We start from the raw sequence: 12,392 nt of genomic DNA on the forward strand, positions 1-12,392 counted from the left end.
ACTTAAACGTTAGCTTTTCTACATGGCCCAAATTGCACTTTTACTTTCTTCTCCAACACTTTTAAATGACTTATTTCATTATTTATTTGATGCTAAATTGATTTTATTGATGTATTGGTATTTGGTCCGGAACAAATGTCTTGTTTGGTGGCTGAGCTCATTAAAATAATAGCCAGTGTGTAAAATAATAACCAAATATGCAAAGGAGGATATTGCATATTTCTACCTTTGTGTACCTATTTAGAATACACCACCACGAAGAGAATTACATTCACATCCAGATCAGAGACCCATGATGCAATTCCTTTAACGCAATTCTGTTAATGAGTGTTAATCCACTTCGCTTACTGTAGTTCAATAACCAAAATAGATTTTTGCTCAAAGTCAAGGTGTCATGTCATAGCTGACACCCCATTCTTTCTGCAGATGTCCATGGTGTAATATGTGAGTGTGCTTGGAAGGGTTTGCAGTGGTGCTGAAGAATACACCTTTTGATTTTCTGTCTCAAAACCCATGCACTTCCTGTGTTTTATGGTGAGTTGGCGCTCATATTAACTGCAGAGCGACAACAGCTTTCTATTATGGGCCTTACCCAGGGTCTGGTGCACTTTATACAAAATAATTTGATGTGTGTGTGGGAAAGAGCTCTGGTGCTGTGATGGCACACTTGCTTCAGTGAGACTTGGCTATTGTAATGAGCTCTACCACTACTACACAGACATTTGACTTGCACCAGAAACATTTCAGAATGATTTGCATCACCCACACCTCTCTGATTCAGAGGGGTTGGGTTAAATGAGGAAGTCACATTTCAGTTGAATGCATTCAGTACAACTAACTAGGTATTCCCTTTCCCTAACTACGATATTGGTATTCCTTAGTAGGCTACATGTTCAACATCTACCTAGTGTTTTTACTATGTTGCTTTGTAGTCCTAAATGGAAATTCTTTGGCAGGGGTGTGGGTTATCTGTCAGTCGGCTGCAATGTTGTTAATTTGCAAGGGAAACTGTGGTTTGAGTGTGACTCCACCGGCCACTCTTGCTGCTGGCAGAATTATTTTGTGTCTATTAAAATGGAGTGCATGGCAGCTCTTTTCCGGGGAGTGACACTGCACGGCATGGCACTATTAAGCCATGGTCTTGAGTTCTATGAGTTCAGAAAAGAGACTGCTTGAACCTGAAAGTGCATGCTGAACCTGGATTGGCCTATCACTGTTTACGGTGTGTGAAATGTAACCCTCTCGCAATACAAGACGGCACACACGCACAAACATCACTTATTTTAGTTGTAAGCATTCCATGAAATGTTCCTTCATCAAAAGTACTCCATGTAGACACAAATCTTTAGCATTTCAAGTGAAATCTAAATCCATTGCAAAGATAGCCTACATGGTTTGGTTTGAAAATGCTGTACATGCTGTATTATGTAATATTAGACCATTTCATTCATAAAACTGTGATTTTAGCTGTCCTAAATCCCTGTATACAGTTGCTGGCTGAACTGAATTGCTCCTTTTAAGCCTAGGTTTCTGGGCAGGCTGGTCAGCCATAGTAATTGGCAAGCCTAGCCCCCTCCTTTTGCTTTGAAGGATTAGAGTAGACATTTTTCCCATATGGCCCATGTGACCGCCTCTTTCCACTAGTGCTCAGCATAAGAGATGCAGATTGTCTTGCTCTCAATGTGAGTGTGCAATGCTGCTCGGTGCACTACTTTCTCTGCTTACCCTTTATTCCAATGAAAAAACACACGGGGTGAGTAGTGCCACAGGGCTTTGTTATTTAGATGGGATGGGTCTTATTTAAAAATACTAGATTGTTCTGTCAATGGTGGTTTTCTGTTTTGATTTTGTCTGCTTTTAGTCTTAAGCGATGTCATTTTAGGTATTTTTCTGTAATGCTGACTGTAGTTTGGATTTCTCATTGTTATTTGTGAAAGTTATCCATCTTTGCCTGCACAGGGGAATTGACTGCAGTGCATAGCTGCGGAGCAGGTTGAGATTTGAATGACTTTTAACTCGCATGTTATCATCAAAGGATTCTGATTATTTACCAAGCTATTTATTGTTGGATCGTGCTGATATATGAGAAGTTTCAGAGATGTATCCTCTTTAAAATGACATTTGTTTTCTTTACTGTAGCTAAGATGGACCATATGTGTCAACTAAATCTTAATACTTACGGAGGCGATAGATTGTTTTAGAAACTGGAGAAACTTGTCTAGTGGTACTGAAGGCTACCTCTTTTAGCGTCCATGGTGCTAGGGAGCCACCATGTGGACTGGGTAAACCTCACAGCCATGTCTCTAGACGAATCGAGAAGTCCGTTTCTCTCCATTGCTCCACTGTACACCCATGTATTTCCACTTCCCAGCAGTTAAATGTTAAGATGTGGTTTTTCTACTTCTGTTAATATATTTGTCAGATGCACACATCACTTTTTTTTCTTTTTTCTCTCATCTGTAACCAGAAATCACTTGAATTTAAGCTGTAGACCCATCACATTTCTCATGGAAATGTGAACTTGAAAACAAAATGTGTTGGCCTAATTGTTTCAAAGGTTTTGGAAGGAGGTCAGCATCACTTTCATACGCAACACAAACAAATTAATTGCTCATAATATAAGGTTGTTTATAGTCTTGAGAAAAACAGTATTTCACACCTTTTTCCTCAAAGCACTGTTTTCTAATGAGATATATATATAATGGAAGGTGTAATCAGTCATCTTCTCTTCGTCTTCCCTCCCTTTCATCTCTCTATCCCTTCTGCCTGCTCTCTTTCTCCCACCTTCAAAAGCTCTAGGTCCCGCACTCGCTCGCGCTCCAGATCTCATTCTCCATCCCACAATAACCGAGAGCGGAACTACCCAAGGGAGTACCAGAATAATAACCGTGAGTTCCGGGGCTACCACCGAGGCTTCCGGAGGCCCTACTACTTCAGAGGCCGAGGGCGTGGTTACTTCCCACGGGGGCGCTTCCAGAGGGGTGGGGGAGGTGGCTACAACAACAACTACCGCCCCAATAACTGGCAGAACTACAGGCAGCACCCCCAACAGCAGCAGCAACAACAACAACAGCAACAGCAACACCCCCACAGCCCGAGACGGGGACGATCCCGTACCCCTAAAAAGCGCTCGGGTAGCCCTCGTTCCCACAGCCACTCCAAGGTCTCGGACCGCTCTTCCTCGCCCCGCTCCCGGCGTTCCCGCCACTCCTCTTCCTCACATTCCTCCTCTCCCACACGCAGGTCGGGCTCTGGGTCAGCCACGCAGAACTCTAAGGATGTCAAGGAGGAGCGCTCTGCCTCCAAAGAGGTCCAGAAGAAAGGAGGAGGAGGAGGAGGAGGAGATGGCGAGCCCGTGGAGATCACAGGGGTGTCTGCAGGGCCTGATGGGAGCGCTGGTGGGGACAAGCCCAAGGCTAACTGGCAGGGCGTGACAGATCATAGCAACAGCACCAGCCCCAGGGGGTCAAGTCCTCAGGTGCGCTCAGCTGTTATCATTGGTCAGGGCGTCCCAGCTTCGACCCAGTCTAGTCCCTCTCCTAAAAGCACCAATGCTAATGGCTCCAATTCCAATGGTGCCCCCTCATGGCAGATACAGACAGTGGGCAGTTCACCTTCCACCAAAAGCCCTTCTCAGAAAAGCCCCACACCTGTGTTCTCTGGCTTTGGCTTCTTCTCTAAAGACGACAACCTGGCAGGAGATAAAGCAGCTATCTCCTCAGTGTTCAAAAGGTAATACAAATATTTTTCTCCTTTTCTATTTGCCACTTATGAAATATCTTTAGAAATGAAAGGCTAACACACACACTACCATGTTTTTCTCATTTTTTGGTGGAGGAATTTACTGCCCCAAAGCACACATTGTAGCACACGATTATTGTCAACATTTTGGTCAAAGGCCCTTTTCAACGCTAGGACATATCTGTCATATTTTTTTGAAACCTTTTATTTAGTGTGGTTAGTGGATAGTTGTAACGTGCCAATTGTATGAGTCTAGGACTCTTTCCCTGAGGGTCTTTTATTTGTATTTAGAATTCATGGTTCTTTCCCAATGAGTCATGCACCACAGAATTATTTGTCCCTGGTATTTTTCCTTGGACCTAAGCCCTTAGGGAAGTGGTGGTCGTCATAGCAAGCTGAAACAGGAGTTTGTAAGTTGAGAAGGCATTACGGACCCTTGGGAGTTTTGAGACATGTGTGTTTTCTTGGCCAGTCAACGCTGCACTAACCATGACAAATCCCTCATGGCTTGGGCCTTTGAAGAGGGGAGTTCTTTTGCTGGCCGTCATATTCTATGTTTATAACTGTATCATCCATTACCCTATGTCCTCCACAATCAATGGGATTTTTACCTACACCATTGACAAGCGTCCTTATTTCTTTCACATTGTTTTGTAATTAAGTTGCAGGGCACTCACCGGAACAGTTGTCTGAGATGCATTTTAACACGGTTGTTTCTCTTTCTCTCCGCCATTTTCTAGGTTCTTGGAAGAGCACAATCATAAGAAAAAGCAGTCTGCTTGGGAGAATGGCAGAGAGATGGAAACCAATGATGGGGATGTTGAGCGGGAGAAAGAGAATGGCATGAAGGCCTCTGGGGGCATCTTTGACAGAGAGCCCGACAAAGGGGAGAACGAGAAGTACAAGTACATGGACGACTTTGACGATGACCGGAACGTGTCGTTGAACAGCTTCTTGAAAGCCTCCCCTTTCTTTTCCTGCGATGGCGAGGAAGAGGACGAGGAAATGATACCCAAGTCCCGTCCCAAGGTGCTCCGCAAAGAGCATGCCCGGGAGGACGACAGGTCGCCCAAGCCCAAGAGCAAAGTCACCCTCTCGGCCAGGGAACTATTTGAGGAGCGCTTCGGCAAGTGGGAGGACCTGGCCTACTTGCAGGCGGCTGCCAAAGACGATGATCTTGATGCCATGGCGGAGGAGATTTACCGCAGCCAGAAGCAGGAGAAGGCCACGGCCATAGCTGCGGCCTTGGCCAAGAGAGAGGCCATAGCGGGCATGCTCAGAAGCTTCTCCCCGGAGAACGTCAGCAAAGACAGGAGGATGGAGAAAGCTGCCTCCAGCCTGTCCCCCATACCCGCACCACGGAGGAACTCTGACCGGGAGATGTTCATGGTCAGGGGGGAGGACTCTCCCCCAAGGGCCTCTGAGAAAAGAGGAGCGGAGTTCAGCGTCAGAATGGATTCCCTCAGAGATGACGTGGCAAGGTAAGCAGAATGCACCATCATCACATAGATTCACATAGAGACTCTGATGCCTTATCGCCATAGATAGGTTTCAATCTCCATTAGCAGTAAGCCATGACTCATGAGACGCACTCTTTGGCTCAGGCCTGGACCATGTTTTACAGCCTCTTTGAGTCATAGTTCTATGAAACCATGAGCTTTATGAAAATGAATTAAGATGTGTGCTAAGACAATTGAGATAATGAAATGACCTCTCCCGATTAAATCTTTCAGGTGTTGTTTATAAAGGTCTCATGAGAAAGATCCCATTCTTTGTTTTCTGTTTATTTTTGCTAAAAAGGGCAAAGGTGAAACATCAAATTAAATGTTTTTGTTGTTGTTTTGTCTCTTCCCCAGCTCCTCTGGTGTTATGGTTGGTGAGCGAAGGTTATCACGGGATCTTGTGCATCCTACTAAAAAGGAGCAGGAGTTTCGCTCTATCTTCCAGCACATTCAGGCCACACAGTTACAAAGGAGTCCCTCAGAGCTGTTTGCACAGCACATTGTCACCATTGTCCACTACATTAAAGGTGACTGACCTCTCTCACCTCTGCTCCTTTGCAACTGACCAGTCTCTCTGCTAGCTGTGCATTTACACAGGTGAAAGTTAAGGTGCAATTGCAATATCAAAAAGTTTATATAGCCTATACAGTATATCAGTTGATAGTTCAAACTGAAAAGAGTTGCCAAGTGCTTGTGAATCTAGCCGTGCAATGCAATCCTGTGTGGGAATGATTATGGAAAAATATTGCTGTACACCGAAAAAACATGGAGTCGTTTTTCAGGCACAAATGTTATGTAATTTCATTTGGTTTCGAGAACCTTTCCAAAAATGGGTTTCATTGCTATGACACATTTGCAAAGATATTATACCTTTTGTGACCCTACATGGCTAATAAAATCACATTTAAATATATATAATCGTTAATGCAGTAGCTGAAAATATAGTTTTTATGGTCACAAGCTAATACTGTATGTAACTTATGAATTTAAAGTAATGGGAAAGTGCATTGGCACTGAACGTACGGTCATATTTGTTGTGTAACACAAGTTCTGGTTCCTGTTGATTACAGCACAGCACTTTCCATCCAACGGAATTACTCTAAATGAGCGATTTGCCATTTACCAAAGAAGAGCTGCGCAAAAAGAAATGATGAATCCAAGAAAGAGCCCAGAGATACACAGGTAGAGTCTCCTTCTGAGTGACCATCTCACCTTCAGTGTGCTGTGGCATCACCTCTAGTTTTATCAAAGCTTGCACAGGTATTTATCTTACCTTTTGTCATTCAGTGCAGGTTCAATGGTGGTCTTGTTTGCTATGTGACATCCTGGAGTTACATCTGTACATCGCTCGTAGACTTATTAATTTTGGTCCTCATCTGATCATCACTGAAAATAAGAATAATTCATTGCAGTCATTTCAGTCCTCGCCTGAGCAGCACAGACTTGGGACTAAGAATAATTCCTTGCAGTCATTTCAGTTCTCATCTTAACAGCACTGACTTGGGACTAAGAGTAATTCCTTGCAGTCATTTCAGTCCTCATATTAACAGCACTGACCTAAAATGTTTTAGAGTAATTCCTTGCAGTCATTTCAGTCCTCATCTTAAAATGTTTTAGAGTAATCCCTGCCTCATGTTATGTTTGCAACCTGAGCTGTGGAAAAGTTAAGACCGTGTGTATTTCTCTCTTGCAGGAGAATTGATGTTTCTCCCAGTGCTTTTAAGAAACACTCTCACCTGTTTGAGGGGATGAAAAGCTCCGGGGATGGCAGTTACAAGGTGACTGAACATTTTTGAAATATGAAGTATTTTGGAAAACTGACAAAACAACAGCAAGCGAGCGAGTGAGCCAGCCATCCCCCTTTAGACTGCGTTCTCCGTCTAAGCCTGTGCTTGTCTTTGAAGGGAGATGCATAACGTCTAAAAGCAAAGCAAATGCAAAACGAGGCACATTGAATTTGTTGTGTGTTATATACTCCCCCTCCACGTATGATGATTTGGTTATACTGTGGGTACAAGCCCCCATGAGACCATTGAGTCGAAAAACATGAGGGGTCAGAAATGGAAACGGCCAATTGCTCCTGTGTCCAAGCCATTCAAAGGACTCTAAACAAATGTCATAGTAAGTATTATTCTTCAACAAATAAGGGGAAATATAGTCAAAAGCAAAACCTGTTGTACGTATAGGGTGCTTATACAGTCTCTAGTCTAGGCCTACTTATAACTTCGGTCGTTTGATGAAATCGGAATGAGACCATTTTGCGGTATGGTTAAGTTGAACTTTCTTCAAAACGGAAACATTTTAGGGGAATGAAACAGCGTGAAAGTCAATGAACTCAACCTTCAGGAGTTTGTAACCTCATTATGTCCGGTTGTATCGCAGAGGTTCAACATTGTGTTGTGCAAACCTGGGAAAGTACACTGAACAAAAATATAAACGCAACATGCAACAATTTAGAAGATTTTACTGAGTTACAGTTCATGTAAGGAAATCAGTCAATTGAAATGAATGTATTAGAGACTAAAATCTATGAATTTCACATGACTGGGAATACAGATATGCATCTGTTGTTCACAGATACACTATACATCTCTGGAAAAAATATTTTTTAAAGACCACTGCAAAATTATCAGTTTCTCAGGTTTTACTATTTATAGGTATGTGTTTGGGTAAAATTAACATTTTTGTTTTATTCTATTAACTACTGACAACATTTCTCTAAAATTCCAAATAAAAACATTGTAATTTAGAGCATTTATTTGCAGAAAATGACAACAAGATGCAGTGTTGTCAGACCTCGAATAATGCAAAGAAAATCAGTTCATATTCATTGTTAAACAACACAATACTAATGTTTTAACTTAGGAAGAGTTCAGAAAATCATCACCGATCCTCCACCAAATTTCACAGTGGATGCGAGACACTGTGGCTTGTAAGTCCTCTCAAGATTTGTCATCGCCAGCCCAATCTCCAGACCTGAACCCCATTGAAAACCTCTGGAATGTGGGTGACTTTATGCCTCTCCTGGCACAAAAATGCAAGCAGCTCAGCTTTGTTTTATGGCTTGTGATCATCCATCTTCCTCTTGATCACTTTCCAGAGGTTTTCAATGGGGTTCAGGTCTGGAGATTGGACTGGCCATGAACAGGGTCCATCACAAAGACACATCTGCCCGATTCCAGCCTTGCTGAAGCACCCCCAGATCATCACCGGTCCTCCACCAAATTTCACAGTGGGTGTGAGACCTGGAGAGGCCTACAAGCTACAGTGTCTCGCACCCACTATGAAATTTGATGGAAGATTGGTGATGATCTGCTGGTGCTTCAGCTAGGCTGGAATCGGGCAGATTTGTCTTTGTGAAGGACGCATGAATCAAGCCACATACAAGGTTGTCCTGGAAGAAAACTTCCTTCTGCTCTGACAATGTTCCCCAACTCCGAGGATTGTTTTTTTTCCAGCAGGACAATGCTCCATGCCACACATCCAGGTCAATCAAGGTGTGGATGGAGTACCACCAGATCAAGACCCTGTCAGGGCCAGCCCAATATCTAGTCCTGAACCCCATTGAAAACCACTGGAATGTGATCAAGAGGAAGATGGATGGTCACAAGCCATCAAACAAAGCCGAGCTGCTTGAATTTTTGCGCCAGGAGTGGCATAAAGTCACCCAACATCAATGTGAAAGACTGGTGGAGAGCAGGCCAAGACGCATGAAAGCTGTGATTAAAAATCAGAGATATTCCACCAAATATAGATTTCAGAACTCTTCCTAAGTTAAAACATTAGTATTGTGTTGTTTAACAATGAATATGAACTTATTTTCTTTGCATTATTCGAGGTCTGACAACACTGCATCTTTTTTGTTATTTACTGCAAATAAATGCTCTAAATGACAATATTTTTCATTTAGAATTTAAGAGAAATGTTGTCAGTAGTTAACAGAATAAAACAAAAATGTTAATTTTCCCTAAAAACATACCACTGGTTTTACTATTTATGGGTATCTTAATTTTTTCCAGTGCTGTATATACAAAAGTATGTGGACACCCCTTCAAATTAGTTGATTCTGCTATTTCAGCCACACCAGTTGCTGACAGGTATATAAAATCAAGCACACAGCCATGCAATCAACATAGACAAACATTGGCAATATAATGGCCTTACTGAAGAGCTCAGTGACTTTCAACATGGCACCGTCTTAGGATGACACATTTCCAAAAAGTGTTTGGAAAGTCAAATTTCTGCCCTGCTAGAGCTGCCCCGGTCAACTGTAAGTACTGTTATTGTGAAATGGAAACATCTATTAGCAACAACGGCTCAGCTGCGAAGTGGTAGGCCACACAAGCTCACAGAACGGGACCGCCGAGTGCTGAAGCAGCCCGTAAAAACTGTCCGTCCTCAGTTGCAACACTCACTCCCGAGTTCCAAACTGCCTCTGTAAGCAATGTCAGCACAATAACTGTTTTGTCATGAGCTTCATGAATGGGTTTCCAGGGGAGACATTTTCAGCTTCCAGGAATTGTGAACAGATGCTTGCGACAGGGGGCTGTGCATTAATATGGTAAAAATGAGGTGATGGTGGCGGATGAATTGTACGACAATGGGCCTCAGGATCTCGTCAAGGTATCTCTGTGCATTCAAATTGCCATCAATAAAATGGAGTTGTGTTCTTTGTCCATAGCTTATGCCTGCCCATACCATAACCCTACTGTCACCATGGGGCACTCTGTTCACAACGTTGACATCAGCAAACCACTCGTCCACATGACGCCATTCATGCCTTCTGCCATCTGCCCGGTAGAGTAGAAACCGGGATTATTCCATGAAGCGCACAATTCTCCAACGTGCCAGTGGCCATCGAAGGTGAGCATTTGAAGTGACCACTGAAGTCAGTTACGACGCCGAACTGCAGTCAGGTCAAGTACCTGGTGAGGACAACGAGCACGCAGATGAGCGTCCCTGAGATGGTTTCTGACAGTTTGTACAGAAATTCTTTGGTTGTGCAAACCAACAGTTTCATCAGCTGTCCAGGTGGCTGGTCTCGCAGGTGAAGAAGTCGGATGTGGAGGTCCTGGGCTGGCGTGGTTACACGTGGTCTGCGGTTGCGAGGCCGGTCGGATGTACTGCCAAATTCTCTAAAACGAAGTTGTGGCTTATGGTAGAGAAATGAACTCTCTGGCAATAGCCTGCCAATGGCATACTCCTTCAAAACTTGAGACATCTGTGGTATTGTGTTGTGTGACATTTTAGAGTGGCCTTTTATTGTCCCCAGCACAAGCACAAGGTGCACCTGTGTAATGATCATGCTGTTTAATCAGCTTCTTGATATGCCACACCTGTGAGGTGGTTGGAGTATCTCAGCAATGGAGAAATGCTCACTAACATGGATGTAAACAAACGCGTGCACAATATTTGAGAGAAATACGTTTTTTGTGCGTATGCAATATTTCTGGGATATTTTATTTCAGCTCATGAAACATGGGACCAACACTTTAAATTTTGCGTTTATATTTTTGTTCAGTGTAGTTCCAGAATGGGCTGTTTTCACTTATGCCGGTCAACTGTAACACAGCAGCCGTTAAACAGGCAGTTCCCAGAATATGTTGGTTATTTATGGTCTTGTAACAGTTCTCCCGGCCCCTCGCATGCAGTGTGCAAACAAGACTGACTGCAGACTGACATCACTTCTCCACGCTAACCCATAGCATGTCCACATCCTTGTGTTCTTTTTCTTTTTACCTGCACAGGACGAAGGTAAAAAAATGAAGGGTGACTCAATGGACCTTCGTCTGGATATTGAGCGCCGTAAAAAATATTCCACCCGGGAGGGTGATTATAAACAGGATAGGGGGAGAGATTCAGGAGACTCCCCAGAGGCTAGCAGGGAGAGGCCCGCTGAGAAATCCTCCAAGCACCACAAGAAGTCCAAGTATGTTCAGCCAACTCACACTCTATAACAGTGGTTCTCAAACTTCTCCCCGGGGCCCCCAGCTGTTCCACGTATTTGATTTATTACATAGCTAGCACACCTGATTCAACTTGTCAACTAATCATCAGGCCTTTGACGAGGTGAATCAGGTGAGCCAGTTCAGAGCTACAACAAAATTGTGAAAGGTGAGGGTCCCTGAGGAGAGTTTTTTTTTTTAGAACCACTGCTCTATCACAAGCATCACAATTACTTTACTTTACTACATTCTATTTACTACGTTTACTTTACAAGTCCTGTTCATATCTAAAACTAGCCAGGATTGTACAAGACAAGCAATGGAGCCAAATGTCAATAACAATAAACTGACTTTTAAAGGGGGTTTTGGTCCCTCAACCTTCACCTCTTCCTCCAGGAAAAACAAGAAGAAGCCATCTCGCTCCTCCTCTTCGTCTTCTTCTGCCGAATCTCACAGGGGAGGAGACTATCCCCACGAGGAGCCTGAGCCCAAAGACGAAGGCTTTAACAAGGCCAGGCTAGGGCCTCGGGGGGACTATGGCGGTCCCACGGAGAGGGGACGAGGACGCGGAGGCTTTGTAAGTCTGCTCATGGACGTGCGCTCATATTCATTTTAGAAAGTAAAGGGTCTAATAAAGAATATAAGCGTCAAGAGAACAAGACAAAGTACAACCACAACTAACCTGAAACAAAACATTTAAAATAGAAAAATATGTCATGATGGCACGTTTGTTTGCTTCTTTGACGTTGCACTTGGACAGATTTCTACCGGAAATCAAACTCAAGGATAGTTATTTTAATTTGTGCAATAATTATTGTCTTCTTGTTTTTATGATCTGGGTTCTCTGTGTCTGACTCATATTGCAGCAATTTAGAATAAGAGGAAGGGGCTGGAACAGGGAAAATGACCAGGGAAACAATTCCAACAGTAATACCGCTAACATTTGCATACCAGTTCACAACAAGAATGAGGACTGGGACCCAGAGTACACCCCCAAGAGCCGAAAATACTACTTGGTAGGTTTGTACCCATGCCATTATAAATTATATCTTTGTTTCCTCTTGCCTATATATAACATTCCATCCTCAAATGAATTAATTCCTCAAGTCAAATCAGTGAATTCACCAAATTCGCAACTCCTTTGAACTTGCTAACAATGGTATTACCTTCAAGCTCACTTCAAGATATTAACTGTTTCTCTCTC

At 43.3% G+C, this 12,392-nt stretch overlaps 1 protein-coding gene across 3 annotated transcripts in view; it reads left to right on the forward strand.

The window, feature by feature from the left end:
• Positions 1-12,392, forward strand: part of LOC112246620 (thyroid hormone receptor-associated protein 3-like) — a 32,226-nt gene that overhangs the window by 18,358 nt on the left and 1,476 nt on the right. Inside the window, exons 1-9 of one of the 3 annotated variants that reach the window (XM_024415063.2) lie at positions 1,625-1,753; positions 2,794-3,732; positions 4,482-5,222; positions 5,598-5,770; positions 6,314-6,425; positions 6,937-7,021; positions 10,991-11,172; positions 11,585-11,765; positions 12,055-12,204. In XM_024415063.2, coding sequence (XP_024270831.1) covers positions 1,737-1,753; positions 2,794-3,732; positions 4,482-5,222; positions 5,598-5,770; positions 6,314-6,425; positions 6,937-7,021; positions 10,991-11,172; positions 11,585-11,765; positions 12,055-12,204 — 2,580 coding nt within the window. In that variant the 5' untranslated portion in view covers positions 1,625-1,736. Of the gene's footprint in view, positions 1-1,624; positions 1,754-2,793; positions 3,733-4,481; positions 5,223-5,597; positions 5,771-6,313; positions 6,426-6,936; positions 7,022-10,990; positions 11,173-11,584; positions 11,766-12,054; positions 12,209-12,392 lie in introns of those variants that run through there. The other 2 variants (XM_024415064.2, XM_024415062.2) reach the window with 2 other exon arrangements.

The sequence above is a fragment of the Oncorhynchus tshawytscha genome, linkage group LG03 (genome assembly GCF_018296145.1).
Source record: "Oncorhynchus tshawytscha isolate Ot180627B linkage group LG03, Otsh_v2.0, whole genome shotgun sequence".
Taxonomy (NCBI): domain Eukaryota; kingdom Metazoa; phylum Chordata; class Actinopteri; order Salmoniformes; family Salmonidae; genus Oncorhynchus; species Oncorhynchus tshawytscha.